This window comes from Podarcis raffonei, chromosome 13, assembly GCF_027172205.1.
Source record: "Podarcis raffonei isolate rPodRaf1 chromosome 13, rPodRaf1.pri, whole genome shotgun sequence".
In the NCBI taxonomy this organism is placed as follows: domain Eukaryota; kingdom Metazoa; phylum Chordata; class Lepidosauria; order Squamata; family Lacertidae; genus Podarcis; species Podarcis raffonei.
This window is the reverse complement of record NC_070614.1, coordinates 15,225,800-15,240,819: the sequence shown is the minus strand read 5'-3', so window position 1 is coordinate 15,240,819 and position 15,020 is coordinate 15,225,800. Positions and strand designations below refer to the sequence as shown.

General features: G+C 46.0%; 2 protein-coding genes across 3 annotated transcripts in view; one reads left to right on the top strand and one right to left on the bottom strand.

The window, feature by feature from the left end:
- Positions 1-2,993, top strand: part of MYO1D (myosin ID) — a 173,071-nt gene extending 170,078 nt beyond the window's left edge. For both annotated transcript variants that reach the window (XM_053359882.1, XM_053359883.1), the window contains exon 22: positions 2,565-2,993. In XM_053359882.1, coding sequence (XP_053215857.1) covers positions 2,565-2,721 — 157 coding nt within the window. In that variant the 3' untranslated portion in view covers positions 2,722-2,993. The remainder of the gene's footprint in view (positions 1-2,564) is intronic.
- An 8,494-nt stretch (positions 2,994-11,487) lies between these two features.
- On the bottom strand, positions 11,488-14,189 carry CDK5R1 (cyclin dependent kinase 5 regulatory subunit 1). The gene has a single exon (XM_053361637.1). It carries the CDS (start codon positions 14,015-14,017, stop codon positions 13,100-13,102), a length of 918 nt encoding a protein of 305 aa, XP_053217612.1. The 5' UTR covers positions 14,018-14,189; the 3' UTR covers positions 11,488-13,099.
- Positions 14,190-15,020: the final 831 nt, after the last annotated feature.

Below are 15,020 nucleotides of genomic sequence, written 5' to 3'. Positions count from 1 at the left end.
AGCTCCTGCCAACCTAGCAGTTTGAAAGCACACCAGTGCAAGTAGATAAATAGGTATCTATCTGCAGCGGGAAGGTAAATGGCGTTTCTGTGCGCTCTGGTTTCCGTCACGGTGTCCTGTTGCGCCAGAAGTGGTTTAGTCCTGATGGCCACATGACCCGGAAAGCTGTCTGTGGACAAACGTTGGTTCCTTCAGCCTGAAAGCAAGATGAATGCCGCAGCCCCATAGTCGCCTTTGACTGGACTTAACCCCCCAGGGCTCCTTTAGCTTTACCTATACTCCTCCATACCACAAAACTCAAGAGTCAATTAGTCGAATGTGATCAGGCGATGGGAGAGGAGAGTTAACTATGAGTGAGAGGGAATGATGTTGATTTTGGAACCTCTGGTGATACAACAAGAAGCAGAATTTGTTGCCAGTGCCCTTTGTAAAAGCAATATCCAACAGCTACATTCTTACTCAACCAAATGAACTTGAGAGTATAGAGCAGGCTTTCTCAAACTCGGCCCTCCAGATGTTTTGAGACTACAGTTCCCATCATCCCTGACCACTGGTCCTGCTAGCTAGGGATCATGGGAGTTGTAGGCCAAAAACATCTGGAGGGCCGAGGTTGAGGAAGCCTGGAATAGAGTATTGTTTTCTCTTACACACACACACACACACACACACACACCGGTGATTCACATTGTAAATGCATCCACAAGCACCTGTGATCTGCTGTGGCTTTACCATGTGTTCATCTGGGTCTGCTAAGGCACTGCAAAAATAGCAAATTAATCAGGGATTTTCAATGCAACTCACTGTGGCGTTAAGTCAAGAAGTATTAAATACCTGGAAGACTTGGCCTCCTGTCCCGATGGCACCCTGACGTGACAGCGATCAGTGTTGTGCCCTGTCTTTCTTGTTTGATAGTCTTGTCCCTTTTCATTTCTTTTCTTTAGAAAAAGCAGACTGATATTTAATATTAGCGGCACAGCCCTGAGCATGTTTATTCAGCAGACAGTCACATATGGGGCTTACTCCCATGGAAGGTGTGCACAGAAGTGCAATCAAAGCACTCCTTGGTCCTTTGCATAAAAAGTAGGGGGGGGGGTATTTTTCTGATGGAAAGCATTGGCAGAAAACAATGAATTGGTGCGATCGTTTAGGTTTCCCAAAGAAAAAGAAATTTGGCAGTGTTTTGGGGATTCTGTTCCCATTTTTCAGTAAGTGATACAGGACCTTTTTAAAAAAAAACACAAACAGATTTCAGCATTTGGGCATGTTCATCTTGCCAGCTGCACTTTTAGCTCCTGCATTTAAAATTATCGTTAGCTGTCTTTCCTGTAAGGGAAATAAAACTACATTATTACACTCATGAAGCAGGGAAGATTCTTAAAACCCAACATGCAAATTACCCAAGTTGCTGAATGTCCTGCACCCCCGCAATGGAAATTACATTTTTTAAAAAGCTGAATAACAGCTTAAAATTAAATATTCTGTTTCTCTTTGCATTAAGTTTCTGGAAATTCTTCCCCTTGGACAGCATTGTCAAAAACACTGGGAACTCTTTTTATTTAAGCCTGACATTCAATCCAAGGGTCGTGTTTTTGTTTTGTTTTTTAACAGGGCTGTTTTATGGGATCTGATTTTTCACTCTGGGGTTGAATTTCTCATGTGGGGCTTCTAAGTTGGAGTGTCAGGAGAGAGCAAGCCAGTGTAGGAAGGACCCAAGTCTCACCCACATGACATGAGCAAAGGAGTTGGCCCTCTTCTTACCTCAATCAGGAATGATTTTTTAAAATACAGCAAAGTAGTCTCTGGAACTCATTCCACTGGAACAACTGTATTAGAAAGCTGTTTGCAAAAACGACTGCAGTCTTCGTGTCGCTCTGCAGGAGTCAGCAAACTTTTTCAGCAGGGGGCCGGTCCACTGTCCCTCAGAGCTTGTGGGGGGGCTGGAATATATATATGGGGGATGAACGAATTCCTATGCCCCACAAATAACCCAGAGATGCATTTTAAATAAAAGGACACATTCTACTCATGTAAAAACACACTGATTCCCAGACCATCCACAGGCCGGATTGAGAAGGCGATTGGAACGGATCCGGCCCCCGGGCCTTAGTCTGCCTACCTATGCCTCTTGGGTATAAAGCTTTCATTCCTTGAAATTAAAAATCCTTTTTTTTCAAAAGCTTCAAAATATGGAAATAGTGCAGATATCAGAAATGGGTTTGTGATGGAGGGAACTCCCATCAGTTGCACAGAGTACCTAACTCTCTGTACCTAAGCCTGGATGAGTAGCTCTATCTACGCACCTTCCTTGGCCCCATCCCAAAGAATGCACAAGTTGCCCTCCCTTATGGCCTTTCCAGAACCGTTGCTGAAGGAGTCTGTGGTTCTTTTTCTTCATTTGCATGATCCGTTCTAATCTTGGCCGTTAATCACGGCCTCCCGGGCTGCTAGGAGGTTGTGGAGCTGATCTTACAGGTTCAAGGTGGCCTTTCTTCTCCCCTTTACACACTTTAAAGTCTCTTTCTTTAATGTGTTTTTTCCCCCTCTCTCTCTCTCTCGCCCTGCAGTGAGAAACGCCGCCTGCAAGTCAGCGTCGCCAATCCGGTCCAGTGCAGCATGCATGGTCGGAAATGCACCGTCTCCGTGGAAACCAGAATAAACCAATCAGAGCCAAACTTCACCAAGGATCGGTCAGGCTTCGTCCTGTGTGTGCCTGGAAATTAGCATTGCTTCTGCTAGGGGAGGGCTGTGGGGAGAGGGAGAGAGAGACTCCCTCTCTAAGCAGCCTTCCTTTCCTCTTGTGCCTTGAATCTTGCATGGTGGGGGGAGGAGGGTTGTAAAGATGTTTGTCTGTGACACACATCTAGACATCTCTAAAGCTACATTGAGCAGGAGCTTAAAATAGCCCCTCCATTGTGCTGGCTATAAATTTAGAACTGGCTCCCATGCCATGTTTTAGCAAAGTGCCTTTTATGAATGGATATCTATCTATCTATCTATATATATCTATATAGATAGATAGATAGATAGATAGATAGATAGATAGATAGATATCCCTCCGCTCTCCTATTCCTCCCCCCCCCCAATACCTAAGATGGTTGTGTAATTAATCCTTGGGACTCCAAAGCCTTGTATGGGAGGGAATAGGAGAGGGGGGAAATCCCTTTGGATTTCATGCAGGCCTTAATTTTAAAAGTGATCTGTACTTAAAAAGAGGTGGGCTTTCTGTAGCACAGGGGCAAGGGGCTGGCAGCAGCTTCCACGGAGTTTCCCCAGCCCCTTTTGTTCCAAAAAGGTTGTGCCTGAGAGAAACCGCCCCCTCCCCAGGCCAGGGGTCGCCCACTTAGAGCCCTCCAGATGTTATGGCCTCCTAGCTCCCATCATCCCTGCACATTGGCCCTACTGATTGGAGTCTCGACAACATTGGACGGCAGCGCGTGGGCTGCCCTTGCCCTGGCTTCCTCAACCTCGGCCCTCCAGATGCTTTGAGACTACAATTCCCATCATCCCTGACCACTGGTCCTGCTAGCTAGGGATCAGGGGAGCTGAAGGCCAAAAACATCTGGAGGGCCGAGGTTGAGGAAGCCTGATCTAGGTGGCATTAGCCATTGCGCCCTGGAAAGGATGTCCTCTTTTGGCATTAAGTGCTTCACTGCAGTGCTTGTGTTGCACTGGAGTCCCAGATGGGCTCTAGGTGGTTGCACCCGGACACCAACAGACAGATGGAAAGAGACCATCTCTATAGTATGTCTGTTATCTTCAGAGAGGGGGGCTCCCCTTTGTGCATGACTTGGCACAGATTTGCCTTCGCAACGCTGCTGTTAGTGCAAGCGCTGGAGCCGATCGCTCAGGCCAGCTCACAGCGTGCTTTATCCAAGCGGCTGGCATCATTCTGGCCAGTGTAGCCTCATAGTTAGTTGCCTTTTGTCCGTCTCTCTGGCTTTCCGCTGGGTAGCAGGCACAGCCTCGTCGACGAGCTTTATTTTCTTCTCGTGCCAAAGTAGCTGTGTTTTGCTTGACCCTGAGCGCTTCCAGCATCTCAAGACATGGGCCGAGATGCACCGTTCTGGAGCACCTGACAAAGGCCCATACCAAATAAGTAAAATGAAGTAAATGGAGGGGGGAGGGACCAAGCCTGACACTGCGGGTCAGGTCAGGATTCAGTGACTTTGCGATTGCTCACAACCCAGGTAGGAACATTGAATGACTTCGGTTGAATCAGGTTTTCTTAAAGCATGGGAATGTAGCCTTTCCCAGATTAATGGGTGGTGGAGCAAACTGGCTTGTTCCTGGGGAGCAAGTCCCCACCACCATCAGATGGATGGACAAAGTCCTTATTACACAGTTCCCAGCCATTCTGGCTGTGCTGTTTCCCCATCTTTGTGGTCCAGCTTTCCAGAGAAGGGGACCACCATCCAGGTCCCTTTCCTTGCTTGTTTTATGGCTAGCCTGGATGTGGCAAGATCCCACCCTTTTAACATTTTAAAGTACTTTTTGGTAGAGATGCCCACAGGCTGGGGTGGTCAATACCGTATGAAGTCTTTATGCGCTTATGGCATGTATGAAGTCCATTAGCCATCCCTGCGTTCGTTCCAATGAATGTCAGCACATCTATGCTGAACGGCGTTCAGGTTGGTCCTGGCCCATCTTGTAAACCCAACCAAAAGTTTGCACTCTTCCCTGTTGCCAGTAGCGAAAAGGACCAATCCCCACCCCAGTGTCTTCTTCTGCTTCTCTGTTAATTACTCAAAAGCCTTCCAGCTCTCACTTTCATAGCAGCCAAATTAGCCATGGAAACTTTTTAATAAGCACTTTCATACGGTGTCCCGGCATAATTGCTGCGTTTGAATGATGACAGAAACCGGCCCTCCGATCCTCGGATGACGGGTGGTTTAGAAATTTAAGAAATGCAAAATAAATAAACAAATCGTGTGATAAGGAAGTCTCTCCAAATCTGTAAGACTGGCTATGTCGCGTGCTATGAAGTATTTGTCTTGATTTAAATGAATATACAGTATTTGTGCCTTTTCTGTTGTGTGTATGTGCGTGAGTGAGAGAAAAGAGAGATTTTCTCGGTTTTATCTATAAATTAACTATTCCTTAATTGTATGTTTGATTTTTAAGCCTGAGGGAATAATGGAATGAACATTTTTAAATGTAGTTTATATAGAAATGTGGGCAAGCACCCTTGTTATAATTGAAATGTATTTTTGTTTACATCATTCATTGCAATAAATAAAAGAAGTATCATTTATACCCAATAATGCTCTCTCTTTGTATTTGGGAAGCACAAAGAAATAATATTATGTAGAGAAGATTGCACATGGGTGAAGGGAAGTAATGGTTATGGGGGGAGAGGGATATAGGGCAGTATTTGGAAAATTGTTAAAGTGCGCATGACTCAAGGGATCAAGAACAAGGAGTTTTGAAAAAAAGAAGGCGACAAGCAGGCTGACGATTGTGCAGTTTGTGAGCAATTTTGGGCAATCCCCTTCAAAAAAAAAGCTCCACAATTATAGGCAATCTCCCCCTCCAAAAGCTGAACAACTCTAGGCAACCCCCTCACCCATTTTCTTATTTTTAAGTCCCCAAAAATTGGGGGCGTCTTATACACGAAAAAAATACGGTACATAGCAAGGTCCCATGGACCTTTGGAGATTTGCTTCTCTTTCTTGCCAACTATGCTAGGTGTTATCCCATATAGATCAGGGTTGTCCAACTGGTCGATCGGGATTGAGTAGTCGATCCCTGGGAGGTTCTGTTTGATTGCTGTCAACCACGGGCTCCTTTTCGTTAGCAGTGGCATAAGAGCATCCAGCCCTGCCCCCTTCACCCCACCCTCCACTTCTTCACTTCCCTCTCCAAAACTTCCCTCCCTTCCCAAGAATTACCAACAATAGAAGAATGGCAGATGAAGATGATGGATTTTTCGGAGCTAGCCGACCTAACCGGAAGAGTCCGCGACCAGAAGGAGGAGGAGTATCAGGAAGAGTGGAATAAATTTAATGATTATCTAGTTAAATTTGTTAAGTTAAATTAATTGAAAATAGCTTGCAGATACTTAATTGGCTTAGGGTTTTATTTATGTTAAGTGATGAATTAATATGTTTAATTCCATAAAGTGAAGATTTAAGGATGTTAATGTTTAAGTTAAATTTCATAAGAATTGGGATTTGGAAAACCGTTAAAAGGACATGCAATGAAATTCAACCAAGGGGAAGTGAGGAAATCACTTAACAAAGTTAATAAGTGTAATTTTCAATAAGGCTATGATTTATGTTCCCTCCCTAAAAAGAAGCTCAACAACTTTGACCTGAGTCCCCCAAATCACTGCCAGTTTTTTATTCTTTGAGTAGATCGCAGTCTCTTGGGAGTTAGACATCCCTGATATAGATGAATTGGCATTTTCTTCTTCACCAGTTGGTTTGAGACAGGGATTGTAAAGGTAAAGGACCCCTGACAGTTAAGTCCAGTCGCAAACGGCTCTGGGGTTGTGGTGCTCATCTCGCTTTACTGGGCGAGGGAGCTGACGTTTGTCCGCAGACAGTTTTTCTGGGTCATGTGGCCAGCAGGACTAAGCCGCTTCTGGCGAAACCAGAGCAGTGCATGGAAACGCCTTTTACCTTCCCGCCAGAGCGGTACCTATTTATCTACTTGCACTTTGACGTGCTTTCGAACTGCTATGTTGGCAGGAGCTGGGACTGAGCAATGGGAGCTCACCCCGTTGCGGGGATTCGAACTGCCGCCTTTCCAATCGGCAAGCCCAAGAGGCTCAGTGGTTTAGACCACAGCGCCACCCACGTCCCACAGGGATTGTAGATGGGCGCAATAATTAACACTCAGTACAGTAAACAAGGGAAACCCAGACTGAAATGCCCCTGAAGATGTTGGAAAATAATATCTGGGATACAGCAATGTCTGAGCATCTTGCCAGACACAGGAGAGTCATTAAAGGCATAACATAAAGAGACATCTTCCAAGAAACTCTGACTCCTTTAACTATTTTAATGATCACCAAAGGAAGACCTTGTTAGACCAACTGCTCAATCTTCTTGGTGGAGAGGTTATGGTAAGGAAGGCATTGAATGTGTAAGGCTTATGTGTAATGTGTAAGTGTAAGTCAATGGATGTGTAAGTCAATGGATGTCAGCGACCATGTTGAAGTGGACTGTACATATGAGGAACGGCGGGAGCCTCCCCCTCCCCCTGCTCCCAATTCAGGATCCTGAATCTTCCCAGGAGCAGGAGGACAGTATAGATTTGGAACAGTGGTTTGCAAAGGGGAATAGTTCAAGAAGACAAAAGTTGGGTAGAACTGGGTGATGAACAGCTAGGAGATGAAGAACTGGACAAGAGAGAGTCAACGGACACACTCTCACTGGAAAGCCAACATCCGCCCAGCCCAAGGTCACGACGAGCAGATGTGGCAGCACAGAAAGCAAAGTGGTTGCAAGATCAGGTTGCAAGACGAGGAAGTGACGAGGGTGACCTGGAAGGGAAGTGGGTGTAAACCTTAACTGGGAGCACCTTTACTCCGATAATGGACTCTTTGTTCTTTCGCTGTGATCATTAAAATCTCTTTAAATGCTAAGAGACTATTTTTGCTTTGTTCTGCTTATCCATGGCCAAAGGAAGCCGCTTCCCCAGCCTGGCAATGAATAGAACAAACACCATTTGTTGCTGCTAAGTGTTTAATGGTTCTTGTATTTTTTTTTATAAACCAATAGATGTTGTCATTTTTTTAAAAAGCCCAAGGGTTAAGAAAAATGGATAGGATCCAGCGAAATGTAAGCAATTTTAAATCCAGTTGATCTCAATGGAAGATATTTAGGCTGCAGACTCAATGGGGCTTTTAAAGTTTACAACTCCTGCTGAAATCACAGCAAGTTGTTTTGGTTGGAATACGCCCCGCATTTCGGGATACCTTTATTGTAAAAGGGCGGACATGATGCAAATGTTTCTATTTCACATAAAAGGCTTCCCTCAAACACAGAGGGAATGCCAGTAGCAGCCTCAATGTTAACTTACTTCCAGTTTCTTGATTACTTTTTAAAAAAACTAGCTTTCATTGTCACCTTAAGGAAGAATTAACCCCAGTCCAGAAAGGGAGCCTGTGAAGGATGTTGAAAATGGATTAGCTAGTGCTTGTGAGCTCATGAAGAAGGAAAGCACCCTCAGAGGCCAAATGTGCTTAAGGACTTTGCATTATTGTTTAGTTCTGAACCTTAAAAATAAAAAAATAAAAAATCTCATTAGCTGGACTCTAGCAAATGAACAAGACTGACTTCCTCTTCTGAATCTCCTTGTGACTCATGCACCATGTGATACCAGGAATGCCATTCACAAAGCTTGGTTTTCTTTCTCTTCCCAGTGAGAGACTAGCTCCAAAGAAGGAATTGCCCTCCCTGTTTTCCAACCTGTTTTCCTCTTCTGTCTCCCCATCCCTCCAAGACAACGTTGCCCCTCAAAACTACAATATGGAGGGGTGACTTCAGCCATACATTATCTATTTTTTTTGCTTTTTTAAAACTGGAATTCCGAGGGTCCACTGATGGGTGTTCTGAATGTGAAAAGCACACAAGGCCATATTTGAGGTTTCTTCATAGTGAAGCCTTCCAGGTGGACTACAACTCCCATCAACCCTGAAAAAGCTTGGCTGGGGATAATGGGAGTTGGGAGAACAAGTCTGTGTTTTACAGTGCAGATCCTATGCAGGTCTGCTTACAGGAACAAGTCCCACTAGATTTAATGGGGCTGACACAGGTGGCGCTGTGGGTTAAACCACAGAGCCTAGGGCTTGCCGATCAGAAGGTTGGCGGTTCGAATCCCCGCGACGGGGTGAGCTCCCGTTGCTCGGTCCCTGCTCCTGCCAACCTAGCAGTTCGAAAGCACATCAAAGTGCAAGTAGTTAATAGGTACCACTCCGGCAGGAAGGTAAACGCCGTTTCTGTGCGCTGCTCTGGTTTGCCAGAAGTGGCTTAGTCATGCTGGCCACATGACCCGGAAGCTGTACGCCGGCTCCCTCAGCCAATAAAGCAAGATGAGCGCCGCAACCCCAGAGTCATCCACGACTGGACCTAACAGTCAGGGATCTCTTTACCTTTAGCTTACTACCAGGTAAGGGGGCACAGGTTTGTAGTCTTAAATGATTCTAAGTGTGTACTCTTGGTGAATCAGATCAAGGTCTACCTAGGCCAGCATCTCTTGTAAAAATCCTAGCATCTGTCATGATGTTGTCGTCCAGTGAACTTCGTTCTGCCTACTCATTTTCTGCAGGATATTGCCTCCGTGGCAACCAGGAGAGAACCCGTGAACCATACTGACTTAACCTTGATTTAAGAGCCTCTTGCGTTAAACCGCCTCTCAACAAGGCAAATCCAATTAAATTCCGATGGCTCTGTTATTTACAATTGTCTTCATTGTCTATCATCGCCTCCTGCCATCATACAACAGCACATGTTTTTTAAAATATATATATAAAATAAAGCTCTGAAAACCATCATGTAATGGATGGTCAGTGCATTTTATTTTTAATCAGCACAGTACAAAAATAAATAAAAATAAGGGGGGGCGTTAAGTTACAGGCACACACAGCTCTGTGACAGTCTTGTCATATTTATAAACCTCACATACTTACAAACTCACTATAATACACATACATACAAAAAGGACAATTTATAAATTAATTTAAGTAATAATAAGCAATAATCATAATAATAATACCAATTTTGGTCAACAAATATCTACAGAAGAGATTGCACACTAAAAAAAAAACAAAACCCCAAAAACCTTAACATACACATACATGTAGAATTTAGCAGGTTTTCTGTTTTTTTTTCTCCTCTTCTCCCCTCCCCAACCCACCCCACACATAAAATGTACAGGTATGCAGAATTTCAAGTGAAAAAAATGGCACATTTTTTTCTTTCAGTTTTTGTTTTCCTTTTGAAAAAAAGAAGTAACAACGGTTTAGAACACAGCTGAACTCTTAAGAACTGTGTACAGTTAAGATTAGAAAAGGTCTAGAAGTCTCGAGATGAAAATATATCGATTTGAATGACCTAAGGGTTTTGACAGCAGTGGGGGGGGTGTGATGTGCTTGAAATTTGTGCACAGCGATTTATTTTGCTTCTTTGTTTTTACAATCAGCTGTTCTAAGGTTTTGCCTTTTGTAAAAAGATGCTTTTGGCATGCAAAAACCGTCACTGGAAAGCAGTGGTGGAAGAACAAAAGAAAGACCTTTTTCCCTCCCACCCACACCCCTTTGTATTTATTAGCATAGATTTTGTTCTAAAAAGTATTCGCTTTGTATAGCAGCACGTTAAAACCCCATTCATTGCTCTTATGTACTCAAGTATATCAGTTGATCTTTTGTTTGCTGTTACAAAAATCCCAATAAATACACTGGATCCAGGACTCCCAAAAAGAACAAGACAGGTTTTCGCACCATACGGCTGTTAGCTCCCTCTGCAATGCAACCCATGGTATGCTTACTTTGGAGTAAGCCTTGCTTTGTTCACTGGGGCTTTCTCCCAGGTAAGCATGGATAGGTCTGCAGCCACAACCTTCCAGAACCACGTTGATTAAAGAACTATAATTTCCCTTTTATATTGAAAAGAAAAGAAGGAAAGCATATGGAGAAGGGGGGAGGTGTTTAGGAGAATTACTTATCCAGAGACAGGCTAGAATTTAGTCTTCAAGGTGTTCCAGGTGCCAGCAAAGAAGCTAAGCAAGGAACGGCCAAGTTGATGATGATGGGGGGACTGAAATGAAATATGTGCCATCCATTTTAGAGCAGCAAAAATGGTCATGCAATGGAGATCTGTACACCCCCCGATTCCCCATTCACTGCGAAGGACCCAAAGCCCTCCCTCGCGACTCTAAGGCTCTCCTTCCCGCTATGAACCCAAAACATACCCTTAACAGTCAGTGTCTCGCTTTTGAATGGCTCAGATTTCGGCCTAGCTTTCGGAGGCAATGGCAAACCCAGCAGCCGTTTCATATTCACAAAATCTCAGCTCCTGTCTACCTCAAAGCCTCTCAGCTCAGACCTTTTTTTTTCTTTTGAAATTTCACAGCTTTTTTTTCCCTGTTCCTCTTACATTATTTTTTTTAAAATTTAAATAGTGCTCTGCTGCTTTGAAGTTAATTGCAAGCTACCCTATTCAACAACCGTTAAGTACAAGACATGCCTTCCTTCTGCCAGAATGCCAGCATCCATAACACCAGGATCAGAGATGGAGCCCAGAACGCTTTGAACTTGGCCTTTTGTCCAATAGCTACCTCAACACCCGACAGTATTTGAGCGTCTTTGTCCCCTCTGTTGTCCCACGGGAACTTAAATACAGAGAAGATGACCTCCATTGTAAAGGAAGTTCACATCTTCAGCAGAATCCTAGACCCGGGACTATTGGCATTTAATTCGGCATGTCATTAACTGAGCAAAATTCAGTGTGTATTTCGGTGTTGTTCCACTCCCTCCCTCCCCAACCACCCCCACCCCACCCCCTGCTCTTCTCTATATACATTTACCATCCCTGAAGCTTGCTGATCAGAAAGATTTTTTTAACCTCTTCCTTTTTGAGAACCAGAGGGCTAAGCAAAATAAATTAAATTCCTAAGCACCGGAATAATTTTTTTTTTTAGAGGACTACATCAAATGTTTCAGTGCCAGAAATGTGGGGGGAAGGGATACTGAAAAAATATTAGGAGCTAGCATGCTTTTTTTTAGAGACTAAAAAAGCAATATAAATCTCAGAATATACTAAATGTGTGTCTATTCTGTATATGCTTCAGTTTTATATTCCCAAGCTTCTTTAGTCACAATCTGTTCCTGAAATTGTAGTGTTTGCTATGGATCTCTTTATGATTACATAGTCATCATTCTTTCCCCGCTTGGTACATTCCCTCCCCCCCCCCCCATAAAATATTAAGATGGTTGGCTGGCTTAAATAAATGCCAAGGAATTTTCCATTTCAGGATGGGGAGGAAGGAATCTGTAACAAAGAATATCAGGTGTATATCGGGGTTCAGCACCGAATCATCTGGACAACAAAGTGACTGGCACCAGCCTTACATTTTCCTGAAAGGTTTATCTTGAAAAGGGACCATTATTCCAGCTGCTCAGAAGGCCTCAACAGAATCATAGTCACTCTGATCTGAAGCAGCCAGTTTATATACTGTGCAATAAAAAATAAAACTCAAAATGTATCAAACGTCCACCTAAATAACTTGCCAGCAAAATTAATACTAGGTGAGGGCCCATTCCCTGGGGCCATCTTTAATCTCAGCCACCCATTCCATATTGGCTACCTTGACATTTTCCTCCCCTTGGGTATTGTCACAGGAAATGACCCCCAAAATCTCACCTTTGCCCTTTGGCACGGATGTAAACCAAAGGGGCTGCCTCCCCCAGGGAAAGGCAGCGAGAGGGGAGACATGCCAAAGGGCCTGCAATATGCCTGACTTTTCCTTCCCCACTTCTGCTAGGGTGTAGCCACGTGTTTCCATGCAATAAGGGTCCCTTTCCGGAGGCCAATACTGTTTTGGTGTCATTTCGCTCAGGCGAGTGCGCAAGATGGTGGAAAGAAAAAGAGGAGGCGGATCCCGTCCTTTGATCCCTTTTCCAGAACGCCAGGCTCTGCAACATGCGCTGGGTTGCCTCCCGCTTTCGTCTCGAGGATAGTAAATGCTGTTTCGCCACCTCCGCAATCCGCGGCGAGGAATTAAGAAGTACAAGATGGATCTCCCCGGCTGAGGATCTCTGAGGCAAAAGCCAAGCGGCGAAGGGACGCCATGGTCCTGCCAGCATTGCGCTTGGCTCCAAGCCCCACCTGCTCGCCCCCTCCTTGTTGACATTAAGGGCGAGAGGAAGCCACAGAAAACCAGACAGGCAAGGCCCGACGTCACCACTTCTCCTTTCTGAAATGTGTCTGTTTTTTGGATCCCAAAAAGCCAAGCTGAAGAACGGAGGCTCAAGTGTCTTCTCTCAGCCTTGCCCATGCCCACCTTTTGTGTCCCGGTTTGTTTCGAAAACAAAAACAACATAAAAAGAAGGAAAAAATGTTCCCCCCTCATCCCAGCGGCAAGGGAGCCTGAAAGCTCACCGGTCCAGGCCGATGAGCAGCCTGTTCTTCTCTTCCTGGCTGCTCTCGTTCTTCAGGTCGGCAAAGACCTGAGTGAAATAGTGCGGGTCGGCGTTGATCTGCAACATTTTGGGACTCATGAGGTTAATAATGGACAGGCAGCGATCCCAAAAGGCCTCCTTGCAGCTCTCCACCAGGAAGGGCTTGAGAGGGTAGGAGATCTCGTTGCCCATGTAGGAATAGGAGAGATAGAGGCAGGTAAGCAAGACGGCTTGGAGTTCATGGTCCGTGGCCACTTCGGAAGAGATGACGTCCCGGCAAAGCATGTACAGGAACACCACGTTGGCCGGGGTGATGAAGCCTTGGTCTTGCCAGCCTTGGAGGAGCAGGGACCGGTCAACGCTCCGAAGCCACAGGACCGGGTCGGTGGGCGATAGGTGCTTCAGGCGGTAGCATCGCCGGCAGAGGAACTCGCCCAGGCACCGAAGCAGCTCGCTGGTCGAAGCTTGGACAATGACCCTCTTGGGGGTGCCGGTGGAGTTGGTGTTGGGGTGGGGGGTCTTCTTGACGGAGGACAGGTTGCTCTTGGAGGTGGATATCTGGTTGTTGGGCGCCGGCGGCTGGGCGCCCTGGTTCTGGGCGAAAGTGGAGAGGTTGGCACACGAGAGGGACTTCTTCAGGTTCTCGTTGTTGAGGTGCGTGACGTTGTTCTGGTAGCTGCTGTTGGGCTGGACCTTCTTGGAGTTCTTCTTCTTGGCCGACACGGCCACGATCCGCTTCCAGGGCAGCACCGAGATGATGGAGTGACGCTTGAGACTCTTGTCTTTGGCGTTCTTGCTGTTCTGCACGGCCGTGTAATGGCCCACTGTGGACGAGCCATCCTCAAAGAGGGTCGCCTTCCGGTAACTGGGGGAAAGGGACAAGACGGTACCCATGGCGCAAGTAGCAGAGGAGGGAGGGAGGCGAACGGAACGGGGGGGTTGGGTGTCAGCCTGGCACCTTTGGGGTTGCTGGCTGGGCACGGGCAGCGGTCTCTGCTTCAAGCACCCTTATGCCGCAGCCTTACAGATTCAGTTCAGACCTGGCAAAGGAAAAATGGTTCAGATAAGCAAGAGCGGAGCACGCACACAGAATCTCACCCCCCACCCTCTTCCTGAGGGTTCAGAAGCCCCTTCTCACCCCCTCCCTTTCCTGTCCCCATCCATCCTTTTCTGGCATTATTTTCTGGCTTCCACTGCTTCCCTCTCTTTTTCTTCCCTCCCCTCCCAAATCTTTAAGGCCACCTCAGATACACATTGGTTGCTAGGTTCCCCCCCTTTTTTTATTTTTACCGACATGGCCTGACACCCTGCCCTACTCCAGCAGACCCGAAGCCTGTGCACGACCCCCTGCGCAAGCTCTGCACACGCAGCCATGTGCTAAAACGTGTGCGTTCCCTAGAGGTAGCCATATTATCCCATTGCAGCAAAAAAACAAAACAAAAGCCTCTCGTGTTGGATGGATCACGGCAGCACCTCCGGTGGGCCAGAGCAGAGCCCGTTTGGACAACAGCATGATGTCAGAGGTGCACATGCCTCTCCAAAGCAACAGACTTTGCCCACTCATGGGGAAGCTCTGCCTGAGCACATTATACGGGCATCAGTCATGCATTTCATATAATTACAGACGCGCAAGTTGCTGCGTCGCGAATGCTGACCCTCTGCAAAGCAGCTGCGGAGCTGGAAACGGTTGTGCCTTGCATGTGCCGTTGAGCAGGTGTGTGTATGTGTGTGTGTGTGTGTGTGTGTGTGTGTGGTTTATTCTCATTTTATCCTGACCCACCCTGGCATCTTCAGAGGAACGGTGCTATACAAATGCAATTTAAAACGACAACAAACCATTCACCCTGCCTCCCCATCTTTCCCGAAGACACCTTTCCTCCTGGCCAATGTTTTCCTC